Source organism: Artemia sp. Qi Xiang Cuo, chromosome 7, assembly GCF_049724085.1.
Source record: "Artemia sp. Qi Xiang Cuo chromosome 7, ASM4972408v1, whole genome shotgun sequence".
Lineage (NCBI taxonomy): Eukaryota > Metazoa > Arthropoda > Branchiopoda > Anostraca > Artemiidae > Artemia > Artemia sp. Qi Xiang Cuo.
In genome coordinates, this window is record NC_142800.1 from 9,743,720 (window position 1) to 9,761,783 (window position 18,064).

At 36.8% G+C, this 18,064-nt stretch overlaps 1 protein-coding gene across 1 annotated transcript in view; it reads left to right on the plus strand.

Moving 5' to 3' along the window:
• LOC148949922 (serine/threonine-protein phosphatase 2A 56 kDa regulatory subunit epsilon isoform-like) overlaps positions 1–18,064 on the plus strand; it is a 122,630-nt gene that overhangs the window by 80,810 nt on the left and 23,756 nt on the right. Inside the window, exon 7 of the mRNA XM_089091690.1 lies at positions 7,416–7,508. Within this exon, the coding sequence (XP_088947816.1) occupies positions 7,416–7,508 (93 nt within the window). The remainder of the gene's footprint in view (positions 1–7,415; positions 7,509–18,064) is intronic.

Consider the following 18,064-nt stretch of genomic DNA (forward strand, 5'->3'; position numbering starts at 1 on the left):
TATTATTTGTGCAGCTAGATGCAGGACCTCGCACTACACGCTTATCCGTATTTGCGTATTATCTGATAGTTTGTGGCATTGTTTTCTGTGTTAATGTTACTGAACAATCGTGCTTATAACAGAATTTCTTTTACGAGAGTTCTTCAAAAAGTAACTTATTTTTTTCGAATAAAAAAGATACAGTTTAAATATAAACCTTGCATTAAAAAAAACGTAAGAATTGAAAGCTACTCTCTTAAATTGCAACGGTGTCTGCTAAAATTAAAATACAACGGTTTTTCAGCATAGTCATAGCTCGACAAGGGTGGGGGGGTCCTCTTATTAAACATTTAGAAACCGATAACACGTGTTTGTTTTTATTCGGGTACCTGGCTGGGGTCTGTGTTCTTTGTCTCGTCGCTGTCTTGTTTTGTGTTAGTTATAATTTATGCCATTTGACAATTTTTAGAGAGCATATGTATTTCATGCTTTGAACGACAGGGACACTAAGTGTTCATCGCAGAGCGTGAGACTCGTGGCAAGGGCGAATGGCAATCCGTTTTTATTAGGGAGCCTGGTTTTGGTTTGTCTGTCTGTCCGTCTTTCTGTCTGTCTGTCCGTCTTTCTGTCTGTCTGTCTCTGTCTCAGATGGATACTTCCTGATTTGGGATGTGCCCTCGCTCCAAAACAAAGTTAATGGCAAAATCGAGTGTTTCCAAACTGCTATGTTTTATGAAGAGGACCTGAAAAAGTTTGAACACCCAAGGTGTTGAACACCCTAGGTGCAGGTCGCACCTCGTGGTGTTAGTGGAATATAGCTAAATCCAAAGGAACTAATTACATTTACAAACTTGGGCTGGTACATTGCCGAGTTACCCAGGTGTTACCCAGGTGGGTCTTTGAGTTGGAACTTTCTTATTTCCACTATTGCTTCTGTAACTTTCATCTAATGCTCCTTTGTTCTGCAACTAACTGCGAATTCCACGACATGATAAAAAAGAAAAAAAAATGTAGTGAATGCTTCTTTTTGGGTATTGGGGAAAATATTGGGTTTTCTCTGAAGTTACAGACAGTTACCAAATCCTAAGTAGATTTAAATAAATATGTCCACTAAAACAATTCCTGTGCCATGTTTGGTGTTCAAAACACATTGTTATTGGGTGTTTTAAACACATTGTTATGAAAATACTAACACTATTTGCAATTCATCGTAGCCTGAGGCCACAAATCAGAGCTATATCATGTCAGCCTGAATTTTTCACAATTTCTAGGCGTGGCTTAAAGCTCATATTTGTAAGTTTGGCTATAAATATGTGGCTGATAAAATCGGAGAATTGACCCATTTCATTTCAGAGCTGCTCATTTCAGAGCTTCATTCTCGTTTCAGAGCTGCTCTGAAATGAGAATGTGTTAGTGCGATGCAGTGACCCCCTCAATATCTCGATTAATGCTTGAACTGCCACTTAGTTCGGGATTTTAGCGAAAATTACTGAGTGTAGATGTATTGGAATTAGAGCAAAAGAGCTCAGATGTCAACTTTTTTTTTTTTTTTTTTTTTTTGCCGCTCCGCTAAACTTTAATCAACTGAATTAAGGGGATTAATATAACAACTGGTAAAAACGTGTACTTGTTACTAGAAGGGTAATAACACAAGCTCTGTATTATTATTTAACGCCCAGGTTGGTAGAAATAGGGATAGATGGTATCCCAGCCTGGGTAAATTTGGTGAAGGAAAAGAAAACAGTAATGGATACAGACTTATGCAATTTTGTAGGTATAACAATCTAATTATAACCAATACGGTGTTTGGTCATAAAATGGCTCATAAGTTAACATGGTATACACGTGATGGTAAGACAGCAAACCTTATTGATTATGCTATAGTAAACCGAAGACTGGCAGGATCAATACAGGATACTAGGGTAGATAGGAGAGCTATTATTGATGTTAAATGTAAAGATCACCATCTAGTAGTGTCTAGGGTTAATTTAAAGCTAAAATTTCGGAAGGGTAACTACCTCCTGAGAGGATCTAATGCTGGTAGATTTAAAAACAAGAATTTGAGAAAACCTTTTCAGGAACAGTTACTAAGCTTCAGAGTTCAAAATTTGATAAGGTAGAAGATTGTTAGAATAAACTTAGAAAAATAATTTGTGAAGTTGCTGAAGGTGTCTTAAGGAAGAAAGCTAGAACTGCAGCTAAGAATATTAGTGAAAAAGCTCTATGTTTAAAAGGACTTGTACAAGAATTATCTGAGTGATAGATCGTATAAAAACAAAAGAAATGTAAAGAAAGTGGAGAAAGCATTAAAATATGAACTAAGGAGGTGTGAAGTGGAGGCCATGGATAAAATTGCCGAGGATCTGGAAAATGCAGCTAGACGGCATAATAGTAAAATATTGTACTGGCACGTTAACAAATTGAGAGGGAGTAGTCAATCCGGACTTGTCCCAGTTAAAGATAGGAGTGGGGTCGCAATAAGCGATAAGGAAAAAACTAAAGAGAGATGGGCCGAACATTTTGAGAATTTTCTTAACCGGGATAGAGTCGCAGGAAAAAATATAGAGGAAAATGAAAAAGTTTGTGATACCTTGGATGTGAAGGAAGATTTGTTTTGTGAGGAGGAATTAGCAACAGTACTAAACAGGATTAAAGAATAATAAGGCTCCAGGTGCTGATAGGGTGGTAAATGAGTTTATTAAATATTGTGGCTCTGGTGTTTGGAAAAACTCACTGAAGATTATTAACATGATTTTTGAATAAAGTTAAGTATCTAACGATTTTAGAAAAACTTTAATTAATCAACTTTATAAAAAAGGTGATAAAAGCGAGCGTGGTAATTATTGAGGCATTAGTCTTGTCTCTGTAGTTAGTAAATTACTTAGCAATATGATTCATTTTAGACTGAGAGATGCAGCAGACACAGTTTTAAGAGAAGAACATTGCGGTTTTAGAAAAGGTAGAGGATGTGTCGACCAAATTTTCACTCTTAGGCTAATAATTAAAAAGTACCTGAGTTATCAAACACCTTTGGTCCTCAGTTTTATAGATTATGAGCAAGCATTTGATTCTGTTGATAGAAGAGCTTTTAGCAAAGGTTTTATCCTTGTATGGTATACCAGACAAATACATTAAAGTTATTAGTGCTATGTACGATAATAATACTGCTGAGCTTAATGTAGGAAATAAAGTAAACAGCTGGTATCCTATGAAATTAGGAGTTAAGCAGGGTTGTAGTCTATCCCCCGTTATATATGTTATTTTAATGGATTTTGTCTTAAGAATCACAGGAAAGGCAATGGGAGACCACTGAATCAAATGGAAAGAGAAAAAATCTACTGGACTTAGATTATACTGATGATTTAAGCATCCTTGATGACAGCGTCAGCAAAATTAGTGAAGTTTTAGTGGTTTTGTGAGTTCAGGGGGGTAGAATTGGTTTAAAAATTAATGTTGACAAGACTAAGTCACTAAGGCTGGGAATAAGTGAAGATGAAAAGCTGACGTTGAGTAATGAAAAGATGATAAGGCTGGCAGCTTCACTTACCTTGTTAGTATTATTAGTAAAAACGGTGGGAACAGTGAAGATGTTGAATATAGAATAGCAAAGGCTCAGGGTGTTTTTTCACAGTTAAAAAAGTCTGGAAGAATAGGAAGATACGTCTGAAAACCAATATTAAAATATTAGAAGCTACAGTGATGACAGTGGTCAAATAAGGCTCTGAAGCATGGACACTCCGAAAAGCGGATGAAGATTTGCTAGATGTTTTCCAGAGAAATTGCTTAAGGATGGTTATGGGTACCCGGCTGACTGACAGTATTTCAAATAATAGGCTATACGAAAAATGTGGTTCGATACCGCTTTATACGGCTATAATGAAAGAAAGGATGAGGTGGCTAGGGCACGTCGTGCGGATGAAGGATGACAGATTGCCGAAGGTTGTTCTTTTCGGCCAACCATCTAGGGTTAAACGGAAAACAGGTCGTCCCCGTCTGGGGTGGGAGGACGTCATAAAGAAAGATTTAATGGAAATGGGAACTTCCTGGGTGGGTGTAAAAACGGAGGCTTTGAATAGATTGGGGTGGAGGAGGAGCGTGCGTAGCTGTGTTGGCTTCAGGCGGCTTGGTGCTGCGGTGAGTTGTTAGTAGTAGTAGTAGTATATTATTAACGTTTTTTTTTATCATTGCTTGTTGATAACTTGTCGTTAGTTATCGGAAGCTTTTGGGGTTTTAAATTGGTTATTAGTATGTGGCACTGAGAAATTATGCTTTGAGACAGTTCAACATTAGATGATTGTATCGTTTATATACTACTACTAGCAACATACTGCATCATCAAGTCGCCTGAGGCCAGCACAGCTATGCACGCTACTCCTCCATCCCAATCTTTTCAAAGCCCCCCTCTTCGCATACTCCCATGAAGTTCTTGTTTCTATTAATTTTTCCTTACGATATCCTCCCACCCCATTCAAAATCTTTTATGGAGTTTACAATTTAATATGTTTCCTTAATTCTGGCAAACTCTAAGTTAAACTATCTGTAAAGCTATTCCGCGAACTTATACATTATCTTAAAACTTAGACTGACAGCTCATATCCTCAAATTAAAAGAGTTCTAGCTGTTGGCCTAATTGGTCTAGCAATTAGTCTAATAACTTTTGTCGATTTTTTACTTTCTCAGATAATTAAAATAATCTAATTAAGATAATTTAACATAATTATAAATTTAATTTTTTTTTTCTTTAATGCGTTATATTCTCTTTTGTAACCCACAAAAATAGTTTCGACAACGGAACTTTTGATGTCAATTTTTTTCCCATACTGGAAGTTCTAAGAACATATTAATTGCACAAATAACTGAATGGATTAATTTATTAATAAATCATAGGCAGCATAATAGCGCTGCTAAGTAATAAGCGATTTGGGCATTAATAGTCGAAAGTGATTGGAGGGCAACTAGCCCCCCTCCCACGCCCACCATTTCCCCAAACACTTTCAATCTAAATTTTGGGCAAGAGTTGTAAGTTATGCCGTGGGGGCATTTAAGGTTTGTATAGAAAGGTGATCGTATAAACTTCAGAGGGGGCTCATTGGATGGCTAATCAGAAGTTTTTGTGCCCTGTTTGTGATTCAGGGTGATCGGAGGGTGGATATCCCTCATCCCCCCCCCCCCACACCTCGTATTTTCCCGAAATGCATCTGATAGAATTTTAGATGGCTATTTGTTGTCGTAGAAACTTCGAAAAATGCTCATTCGATTGGAAATTGAAAAGGCTAGTGCCCTTTTTGATAATCAAAAGTGATTGGAGGGCAACTAACCCCTCTTCCATGCCTACCATTTCCCCAAACACATCCAATCAAAATTTTAAGATAGCCATTTTATTCAACGCAATTGAAAGTTATGCCCTGGGGACACATAAAGTATATATTGAAAGGGTGACCGTAAAAACTCTGAAATGGGCTCATTTGATTGGAAGTCAGATGCTCTAGTGCCCTTTTTAAGATTCAGAGCGATCAGAGGGTGAATACCCCCCCCCACACCTCTATTTTCCCGAAATGCATGTGATAGAAATGTTCAGATGGCCGTTTGTTTTCGTAGAGACTTCGAAAAGAGCTCATTCAATTGGAAATTGAAAGGGCTAGTGCCCTATCTAGTAGAGAAAAGTGACTGGGGGGCAACTAAACCCCCTATCACAACTACCAGATCCCTAAACAAGTCTAATAAAAATGTGAGAAAACCATATTGCTCAGCGTAATTTAAAGGTCCAGAAATTATGTCTTTGAGGTTGACAACCCCCCTACAGCCCTCAGGGCAAGGGTTGTACGTTATGCCTTGAGGGCATATAAGGTATATACAGAATGAGTGATCGTAAAAGCTTTGAAGGGGGATCATTGGGCTGGTAATCAAAAGTTCTAGTCCCCTTTATAAGATTCAGAGTGATCAGAGGATGGATACCCCCCCCCCCCACACACACACACCTCATATTTTCCCGAAATGCATCTGATAGAAATTTTGAAATGGTCATTTGTTTTGTTAGAAACTTCGAGAAGAGCTCGTTCGATTGGAAGTTTAAAGGGCTAGTGCCCTTTTTAATAGTCTAAAGTTATTGGAGGGCAACTAGTCGTCCTCCCACGCCTACCATTTCCCCAAACTCATCCAATCTAAACTTTTAGATAGCCATTTTGTTCAACGTAATTGAAAGGTCCGGAAATTATGTCTTTGAGGATGACAATCAGGATCCGCTTAATTAATTTGATAATTCGAAGTGATTTGACATTTCCATTTTCAGATTAAATGTCCATCTAGCCCGGGAAATTTATTGAGAATCAAACTTCGGTGCCTAACTTTTATAATGAGGATGAATGTACCTTCTTGATCTTGCTCCACTCGCCGTCTTACAATTCTGCTAGCTGTTGGCGAGTAGTTAAAAATTCATAAGAACCTTCTCTCATTGTCGCTTTGTTTTCAAAATGGTGAAAAACATTTCAGTTTTCGGTATTTTCAGTTCGGTATTTGTTTGATAAGCTTTAGCTAGCTTCTCTCCGCAAATGCATGTATCCTGTTTCTATCTACTACTTTGTCGTCTGAAGTCAAGACACATGCACACAGGAGAGGAGGAGGTTGAAAATTTTTTCATAAATGTGTTTTTCTTGCCCCCCCCCCCCTCCCTCCTTTCCCTAAAGTTGGATCAGTGTTTTATATAGCATTTGTTTATGATTTTGAGGGAAATGGGTAATTCACTGTTGCTGTTGTCCATGTCTATATTGTTGTTGTTGTCTGTGTTGTGTCGATTGGTGAGGATTGATCAAATGCTAACTGTTTCCAATTCAGTTCGTCCTGGTTTACGAAACGAAATGAATCCTCGCTTGTCTCAGCTTTAAGGTTTAAGGTTCAATTAGGTTTTAATCAATAAAAAATTAAATAAAATTAAAATACACTATTCTGTGATAAAATAGGCGTTGAGCCCCATGAACATAAAAGACTCGTCATTAACATGCAGTACAGTCCTCACTTCACTCTTCGTCACAAACACGCCTCATCAACGAATAAATTCAATTAACCCCTCCTCCCTTTTCTCCCTTCCTTCTCGGGTGTACAACGACCTCATCTACTTAAACTAGTTCAATTCATCCAATTCATATTCGAAGCAAAAAATCTGACCTATATCTTATTTGAATTATCTTTAAATTTGTATCTTTGTATACTATTTTTTTTAATTATTTTTTTAAAGGCCTGAGGCAGCTTCGGCATCTCAGCTCTTAATATAAGCATGCTTTACCCTTCAACACGTGCCACATCTGTGGAAAAATCAGAATGCACTATGGCGGAAATATTCCAAGTATTTCAGTTGTTTTGTTTTCATTTTGGATGTTCGCACTATGGATGATTTTGCCGGCTATCATTGAATTCTTAACTCCTCTTCGCTTTTGTTTCAGCTTGTCTACGAATTTTTCCTCCGTTTTTTGGAGTCGCCAGATTTTCAACCCTCAATTGGAAAGAAGGTTATCGATCAAAAATTTGTATTACAGGTGAGTTGAAGATTTTTTTTCTGCTATGTTTCCTATTCGTTCTTCGGCATGTATTTTATTATATCGATTTTTTTTTTAAAATTTTCTTCCTTCCTTATTTTAAATTTCGAAATACCGTTTCGAATTGCCCCAAACAAATAGGGTATATCTTGAGCCTTCTTTTCAAATGAGTCAGAAAGAAAGAAATGGTGAATGTTCATTCACTGGTTGCATTGACAATGATATTTGGGTCAGTCTTCGCCAAATTATCCAGTCGGAACTGCGGTTTAACTTCGTATTTCGCCAAAAAAAAACCTCAGCCGTGCTCCTGATTGAATGTACATGCAGAAATTATTTCACATTTTGTATTGCCACTTTGTTCTCCTTTTGCCACTTTTGTATTGCCACTTTCAAATTATTTCACATTTTGTATTGCCACTTTGGTCTCTAGGTTAGAAACACCAAAAAACACGGTTTTTCGAAAAAAAGTGATAAAGTTAGGAATATTAACTGACAGACGGTTGAAAGAAAATGTAAGGCGATCCAATAGCCCTGAAATCTGTGGCAGTCAACTTACAAAACAGGTTTTTCATGGGAATGAGTTTTGAAGCTTTTATTATGGTTAAGTATTAGTATAATTAAGTATCATTAGCTAATTAAGTATGATTTATCTTATATTTTCTTATGCATTTATTTATGCCCGAGAAATCCACTGTCGAACAAATCTTTATCATGCACCCGTTAATTGAGAAGACGAAAAAATTCATGAGGATAGCATATGAAATCTTTATGGTGTTCAGGGCTGTGTTTTATTCTATAGATCGCAACTTACTCTGGCCGATCCTTTGACCAGATGGCCTACCAGAGAAATACTGCAAGCTGTTTGAAAAGCTTTACGAAAAGACCGTGAGTTGCGTCCAAGTCAACGGCAAACGGAGCACGACATTCGGCATCAAAACCGGTGTACGACAAGGGTGTGCCGCCACCCCGGAACTGATAAATTGCGTGATAGACCATGTCATGACACGAACAACAAATCGCCTGCCCTTTGGTGTGCAGTTTGGAAATCGCGTTCTGATGGACGCTGACTTCGCAGATGATCTTGGTCTCGGTGCTGACTCGATCGACCAGTTGACTGACGCTCTGGAAGTCCTGCAGGAAGAGGCAGCAAAAGTTGGGCTGAAAATAAACTGGCTTAAAACGAAGATAATGGCAATTGAGCCCCCAAGCCCAGTCTCGCCGCCTGAGAACATAACTGTTTGCGGAGCTCCTGTTGAAGTTGTGAAAAACTTAACTTATCTTGGCTCCGTGCTGTCTAATGACGGCTCTATAAAGGAAGAGGTGTGCAGCCGAGTTTCAAAAGCCTCGTCTATCGTTGGAAGGCTCAACAATCTCTGGAGAATGCCGCATATATATAGGCGCACGAAGATGTGAATTTATAATGCATTCGTAAGTTCGGTCCTCTATGCAGCGGAAACCTGGCCTCTCAAATCAACAATCCTCAGCATGATAGACGTCTGCCAGACGAAACAGCACCGTCAGATTGAGGGACTTCGATGGGACGAATTTGTAAGCAACGCAAGGCTGCTCGCACTCACCTCCCAAGTGCCATTCTCCGTCCAAATAGCGCACCGTACTCTAAGATGGTTCGGACATCTCCTGCGTATGCCGACGACAACCCCAGTCCGAATAGTCTACGATTTTGACGCTAAAGCTCATAGCTGGTCTCGCCCGAGGGGCAGACCTCAGACAAGGTGGAAGGATAGCCTCAACAAATTCCTTGAAATAGCTAACATTGCTGTCGACGAGGCCCCACTATTAGCAGCAGACTGGTCAGCCTGGAGGAGCAGAGTTGCGACGCTCTCTACGCCGCCCCCAACGCGGCAGGAACCTTAAGTCAAGTAAGTAAGTCATTTATTTAAATTATATGTGCATTGCATACTTTTATAAGCTATACATTTATTTAGGCATTATTAATCTTAAGTTTATATTAGTACTATTTTTATCAATTAAATATAATTAGGTATTGTTAATTATACTATAATTCAAATATTATTTAAAGTAACAATGGGTTTATTTAAAAAAAAAAAATATATATATACATCATCGATTCCCTGAAGCAATGCTTGTGCGGGAGAAAACCCACCTAATAAATCAAAAAACCAAAACACCAAAAAAAAAAAAAAAAAAAAAAAAAAAAAAAAATAAAATAGTAAAAAAAAAAAAAAATAATTAGAACTCAACTTACCGGACCTGAAAACCAACGAGCCTCCAAACAACACCCAACAAAATTATAATAATTATAATCATATTCAGCTGCAACTAAGCCCTCCTGAAAAACAAAACTTAAGTGGCGTGGAATAATCCATTCAAAATATACACATCAAAACAATGGTTCTTTAGCGACTTACGAAAATCCTGCAAACCCCCAACATTCCTCAAATCCTCTGGTAAACTCTCCCAAACTAACGAAACAACATGGCGAATTGAAAACCTAGACCTAGACGTGACCATAGCTGGTCTTCGCACCAACTGAGAAGATCGTGTCAAATGATCGTGAGTAGTAGACGCAAGACTAAACATTTCTGAAAAACATGATGGTAACTCCGAAGCTAAATATTTAAACATAAACAGAGCATTATAGAATACACATATTCCTGCTAACGGTAGAATTTTATACTCGCGGTAAAGATGCCTCACCGAAACAGATATGTCAATTTGATTACCATAAAGAACTCTAATTGCCATATTCTGTGTTACGCAGAACGGATGGAGGTGAGTTACGAATGTTTTCGACCAAACCATACAACAGTAAATGAGATATGGGTGAACCATAGAAAAATACAACATTCTCAGAATTTCACACGGAAAAAGATACCTAAGTTTACCCATAATACCAATATTACGAGACAATTTGCTGTTAACAAATGCAATATGGTCTTTAAAACTAAGGCTTTCATCAATTATAACACCAAGGTATCTAGTACTAGTAGATCTTACAATAGCATGGTGCCCTACTTCTATATTATTAATCCATGGGTAATGTCCAGTAATTCTACCATAAATCAAAAAATTTGACTTATTATGATTCAGTCTCAATTTATTTACTCGCATCCACTTTTCAATCGAAGAAATACCTTGTTTCAACATAGTCATCAGCTCATTTTCAGTTCTAGCAGCTACAGTGAAATGGGCATCATAAGCAAAACATGGTAGAATTCCTTTAGTACCGTAAGTATCAAGGTCTAAAGAACAAGACACATTACTTGAAGCTCTACAAAGGTCATTAATATAAACCAAAAACAACAACGGGCCCAACACGGAACCCTGGGGTACTCCAATTGAAATATATTCAATTTTAGATGTAACTCCATCCCTCAAGACACACTGAGTCCTTCCACTAAGAAAACTAACTATCACATTTAAAAAATCACCACGTATACCACTACTATATAGCTTTTGAACTAGTATATCATGATCAACAGAGTCAAATGCTTTAGTAATATCCAAAAATATCGAAGCTATCTTCAGACCCTTGTCTAAAGCATCATTAATAAAAGTTGTTAAAAACAAAACTCCATGCTCTGTAGAATGATGACTCCTAAACCCGAACTGACTAGAACTAAAAAATTGTCTTTTTTCGAAAAAACTTACCATCCTACTATGAATCAACTTTTCAAACACTCTTGAAATAAATGGCAGTAAAGAAATCGGTCTATAATCACTAAAACAATTCTTATCCCCTCCTTTAAATATCGGGATAACATTCGCGCACTTTAGACAATCAGGAAATATTCCAGCTTTTAAACAATTATTTATCAGTCCTAAAAAATGACTAGATATAACAGGTAATATCTACTTCAAAACCTTCAACGAAATAAAATCGCCTCCTGATGCACCATTTTTCATATTATTTATAACATCAAATAATTCATCAATAGATACAGATTTAAGGTACGCAGATACATCACAATCTTCAGGTAGGAACTGACGAAAATCTCCATCTTGATCAAATACTGGCACCGATGATGACACACGCTGCCCAATAGTAGCGAAGTGATTACACATCTCATCTGCAACATTATTATTCATTCCTATATTATCTGGGCGGATCAAGACGCTACCAGGGCAAGTCACCGACTTAATCAATGTCCAAGTCTTACTCGGGTTACCCTCAACTTTTTTCAATTTAAACTTATAATATTCTACCTTAGCCAGTCGGAGTGCAGCATTTAACCTACTATTATAAACTCTATATATTACTTTATCATGAGGATCATTGCTCCTTGTTGACAACTTATATAAAAAACGTCTTCGATTAACTGACTGTAACAAACTCTTTGTAATCCAAGGTTTATTCGGAGACACCCTTCTCTTCTGTATTCCTGACACTTCACAACCTTCCAAAAACGTATCCTTAATCTTACCATACCAAAGCTCAAACTTCAAATTTAAATCTAATTCTTCTTGTAAAAATTTAAAGTCTAACTGTTCTATGCTAAGCTTAAATCTTGAAATAGTATTTGAATAAACTAATAATTTCTTAGTCTTAGGGCGAGCATCACAATTAATATTAATATTCTTAAATATACCCGGAACTAATATAGCCAAACCAAAGTGATCCGAAACATAATTTAAAACAACACTTGACGAATCATGGTGAACATTCAAAAATACATTATCAATTAGAGATGAAGATGACTCCGTCACTCTAGTACAAATATTTACAGCAGGATGCATCCCATAGCCTAACATTAAATTCAAAAAATTCCAGGCTTTTAAATTGGATGCTAGCAATTTCAAATCAATATTAAAATCTCCACACACAAAACACGGCATGTTCTTACGAGTTAGAAGGTCCATTTGTTGCTCTAATAATTCTAAAAAACAATCTACACTAGCTGAAGGGGGCGGTAACAAACAGCAATAAAAAATGGGTCACCATTCTTATCAACCTCCGTAACAAAACACTCAAAAATCATCTCTTTATTAACGCACAACTCATCCCTAACCTTCATATTCAAATCAGTTCTAATGTACAGGGCAAGTCCTCCATGCTGATGGCGAGTACTGTTCTTAACATACATATTATAATTTGAAATATCTAATAGTCCAAAATTATTATTCATCAACCATGTTTCACTAAGTGCAAGAATATGAAAATCAGATAGCATACACAGCTCCGACAAATAATCCAATGTACTATTTAACCCCTGACAATTCAAATGAAAAATGCCAAGTTTATCCGGTGCCAGTCTTGCATGTAAATCAACTGGGCACTTACAATTAACCTTCGGATAAACATCATCTACCTCCATATCAAAATCTCTGTGAAGTACCCCTAATACTAAATCTGAAACACTCAATGGATTATTCTCAAGCCAATCCAAACGATCATTACGAACAATTACCATTTTTATATAATATATATATATATATATATAAAAAGAAAAGGAGGGTAGTTGCAACCAAACCTAACCAACTGAATAACTTACTATAACTCGGAGGGTCGGTGGTCCCGTTTCCAACGTAATCGAAGCTCCAGAAAAAACACAATATAACCTATAAATAATAAGAAACATATTAACAAAATAGTATAAATAAACAAACGAATACAAAAAACCTGAAAAAACTGTCACTAACACTAACCTGTCACAATAAAGGCTTACTGTTTCCATTACTTAATTCCAGAAAATTATAATTGAAGAAAATGCAATGCTATACCTTTGTCTACCATTTACCCATTCTAAATTATAACAAAAACTAAATAAATGAGGAAAAAAGAAAAACTTTTCATTTTTTTTACATAAAAAAAAATACCAAAAAAAAAAAATAAAAAAACAAATAAAAAAATCTTAACAAACTCATAATTCACCATTCATGATATAACCATCTATTGGTCACATAACTCAGGGATAGGCTCATCGTAACCAAATTTTGCCGCCACACCACCACGGTCGATCTGTATATATGGTGGAACTGTATTGGAAACCCATGATGAAACTCCTATAGCATTTAATCTAGATTTCTTTACATACAACTTCCTTCGAGCTTCGCAAACTGATATTGGTGCATCATCGCTAACAGATACATTTCTATGGTGTCCAATAACTTTACCTTTTAATTTTTTTCCGTTCTTAAGCACACTGACCTTCGCATCTCGAGAACCAACAACAACTTTTAAATACGGTTGCTCCTTACGGACATTACCAACAACTCGAAACCTCGGGACCATGGGCAGACCTAGACCCTCCAAACACAACTGGTCAAAAAACGTTTCGGCTTGGGTGGTATTTTCGCAGGGAGCATTCCAAACGATAATATTCGTCTCTGTATGTCGATACTCAGATGCCATAAGCTGACGAGACAGATCTGCACTCCCAGTCTCATACTTTTTCGTTGCACTAGCGATAATTGTCATTTGATTTCTTAAGCTTAGAACATCAGATTCAAGCTGTGTAACACGCGAACTCGTAGTATTAACTTCTGATTTTAGCTCAGACTGTGTATTTTCCACTGATACCATACGATTTTCTAACCTTTTTATACTATCGTTTATAGAGTCTAGTTTTTTACCATTTTCAGTAAGTATTGTTAGCATCTTAGCAAAATCATCCGCCAGGGTCTTCAGTGAAGCGACATCGTTATTCCCTTCAGATGAAACGGTCGAATTCAACAAACTGTTCTCAACAGACTGGGATCCTACCTGGACAGTTTTAGCAATCTTCCTTTTTCGCCCCATGGCAAGTGCAAATAAAATAAAATATGTAATCTCTCTTACCTATTTTGGCACCTATAATTTATCCACGTCGATGCAGATGTGCTGTTCGCTAAGCCACCGTTAATTTGGGCACGGATAACACCCCTATCTCCTGCACCGACGATTTCCAACAGCATTTGAATACCGACGCTACTTCAGGAATCACAACCAACTTTCAGGAATACTCTGTAGCGTTTGCAAAATTCAACTAATCAAATATTTGCATTTCATTCCACTCTTCAGGGCAAGCGGTAAAGACACCTGAACTACTACTCAATCAGAGCTTGATTCATTGACTTTGGCCTATTTTCTTTTTCTGCCATAATTAAATGATGTAATCCAAGGTGTATAATCCCAAGCCAATTCAATCTTTCGCAATATCTTCACCGTCTAACAAATACACTTTTTACAAACCAATTTAATTCAAAGTTAAATCCAATTTGCGTCCTCACAGTTCAAAGGCTCATTCAGTACTGATAACTCTCATTGACATGTTCAGTATATAATACTTCTCACCGACAGCTATGATAATGATAATAATTCATTTAAACCCTCTGTATAGAATTGTAGTTAAAACACAGACCTTCGGTTAAAGCAAGGATTTTGAAGATGTCCAAATTTCTATGCGTTAATTGAGTAGTTTTAGTACTACAGTTAAGGTAGAAGCCTTCCATTGCGTATTCATGTCATCTAAAAACGGTCTGAAGGCGAAACTAAATTGAAAGTGAATATAAAATTGATTAAATAGTGTCTGATTAAAAGGAAGCAATTTTTTTTTTGTTATCGCAAGTCGTCCACAAAGACATATTTAGTAGATTTTCGACTATGCTGGACGAAATGACTATCTCAAAATTTTGATTGGGTGACTTCGGGAAAAAAATGAGCGTGGGTGGGGGCCAAGCTTGAAGGGGAATGTCGCCCCCTTAAGGTGTTTGTTCCCTCTGAAACAAGTGAGTTCAAGATCTATCCATTTATCAAGCCAGAATTGTGGTATTACTTAAGCTTTTTCTTCGACAAGGATCTAAACTTCCTTAAAACATAGGAAAATTGTCCTTTTTTAAATGGTTTTCAACAGATTTTCTATCTAAAAACCATGTACACCAAATTTGTAAAAATTTAAGGTACTCCTGTATTAAACGCACTCTTTTATATGCTGCAATGAAAACCAGTCACTAAAAACCTGTTTTTGACGGCTTAATTCAAGACACCGCTATAGGGTAATACAATGTATAGCACGGTTTTGCTTGTACGATATTTAAACTGTTGTTTTGGGGGGTTTATGGGAGGGGGGAAGGTCCCTAGGTTAGGTTAGGTTACGTAATAATATATGCTATGCTTTACCCCCCACCCCCACTCCTAATATGCAAATATATAGCCCAAATTTCTTTCTAAACTATTATATATTCATCCTATTTTATTTCATTAGCATTAACCAAACTAGCACTATATAAAAGAGTGCGTTTAATACAGGAGTACCAAATTTAATTTGTTAGGTGCATATAACCGAATTTCAGCTATAGAATGATAGGAAAATTGCTGTCTTTTGGTGATATCTTAAAACCATTGGAGACCAGAAAAATAGCATAACAAAGCTTCCAAAGGGGAACAAATCCAAGGACATATCCAGGATTTTGTTCGGGAGGGGGGGGTATAAAACAAAAACTTTTAAAAACGCATCAAAATTTGTTTACGCATTTTGTTATTTTTTTACGAGTCTGGGGAGAGTGGTTTAAGCCCTGATTCCCTCTTCTCCTCCCTTGGATACGGCCTTGCATAAACCTTGAGTGAAAAACATAATCTTAAAATGTGTAGTAAGCTAGCAGTAAAAACTAGGATGGCGAGTTTTTTTTTCATAGTCAAGCAATTCGTGGTAACGAACTGTAAGTAAGGTGCGACCCGACTCAATAGTAACCCAAACTCTAAAAAACGGAATTTGATACCAATAGATACATCAAAAGAATCAGATTTTTATGCTGGTTTCAAATATATAAGTTTCATCAATTTTAATCTTGACCATCAAAAGTTACGTGCCTGAGAAAATTTGCCTTATTTTCAAAAAAAAAGGGAGAAACAACCCCTAAAAGTCGAAGACCTTTAATGAAAATCACACCATCAGATTCAGCGTATCAGAGAACCCTTCTATAGAAGTTCCAAGCTCCTATCTGGAAAAATGTGGAATTTTGTATTTTTTGCTAGAAGAAAGATCACAGATGCGTGTTTATTTGTTTTTGTTTTTTTGTTTTTTGTTCCCAGGGGTGATCGTATCTATCCAGTAGTCCTAGAATATCGTAAGAGGGCTCATTCGAAAGAAGATTAAAAGTTCTAGTGCCCTTTTTAAGTGACCAAAAAAATTGGAGGGCAACTTGGCCCCCACCCACGCTCATTTTTTTCCCGAAGTCACCCAATCAAAATTTCGAGATAGTCATTTTGTTCAACATAGTCGAAAGTCTACTAAATATGTCTTTGTGGATGACTTAATCCCCCACAGTTCCCGGGGGAAGGGCTGCATGTTATGAACTTTGCCCATTGTTTACATATAGTATTGGTTGGGAAGTATACAGACGTTTTCAGGAGGGATTTTTTCTGGTGATGGGGGGGGGGGGTTGGGGGAGGATCTTGCCGTGGAGGATGTTTCCTTGGGGGAAGGGACATTTCTATGAAGAGGGTGTCGGATTTCCCAGCATTATTAAAAAAAAAACGATCAGAAATTAAATAAGAAAAACTATTTTTTTTCAACTGTAAGTAAGTAGCAACATTAAAACTTAAGACGAACAGAAATTATTACATATATGAGGGGGTTCACCCCCTAGTCAATACCTCGCCCTTCACGCTAAAGTTCTTTTTAGTACTTTCAAAAAGAACTTTCCGTAGGTATGAATTTGTATGAATTTGTTTAAAGGGTGGTATAGTTGAGTCACTCTCAGGTTAGCCCGGAACCCGTTTTTCCCGTTTTTCCTATATATTTTTATTTTTTTATTTTGTTTATTTATTATTTATGGGATGGCGGCGGGAAGTTGTGGAGTTTTGGAGTATGTGAAGTATTGATTTTTGGTTATTGCGACCAGGAGCCGAGTGAGTGTAAGATTTTCATTTTTTCTTCTTTTTTTTCTTTTTCTTTCTTTCTTCTTTTTCTCTTTTTTTTTAGTATGTTATTATAAGTGTTAATTTTAAGATGGTAAATACTTCCGAACAAGCGTTAGCTTATGGAAGGTCATTTGTTTTTTTTTTGTGTTGTGTTGTTTTTTGGAATAAACCCTTATCCTATCTTATCTTAAAAGGGCTATCTATTCTGATTAACCGGCCTTTGTGAGTCTGGGGGTTTTGATTTGATCAAGATTTGAAATTTAACGTAAAGAGCGAGGGATTTACTAGGGGGCAAATTCACTAATATACGTAATAAAAACATACGAATATAGAAGTTCGTTACGTAAATTAATTCGTAAGTTACGTCACAACAAAATTTCGAGAAAGCCATTTATGTACGGTGAGCCAAAATCAAAGCTGCATTAATTCAAAAACGTTCAGAAATTAAATAAAAAAACAAGTTTTTTAAACTGAAAGTAAGGAGTGACATTAAAACTTAAAACGAACAGAAATTATGCCGTATATTTTCATATAGGATGGGCTGTCCCCTCCTCAACGCCTCGCTCTATACGCTAAATTTTTTTATTGTTTTAAAAAATAAAGTTGTGAGACCGAGTCAAACTTTAGCGTAAAGAGTGGAGGCGTTGAGGAGGGGACAGCCCCTTTCATATGCGAAATAATTTCTGTTCGTTTTAAGTTTTAACGTCGCTCCTTACTTTCAGTTCTAAAAGCT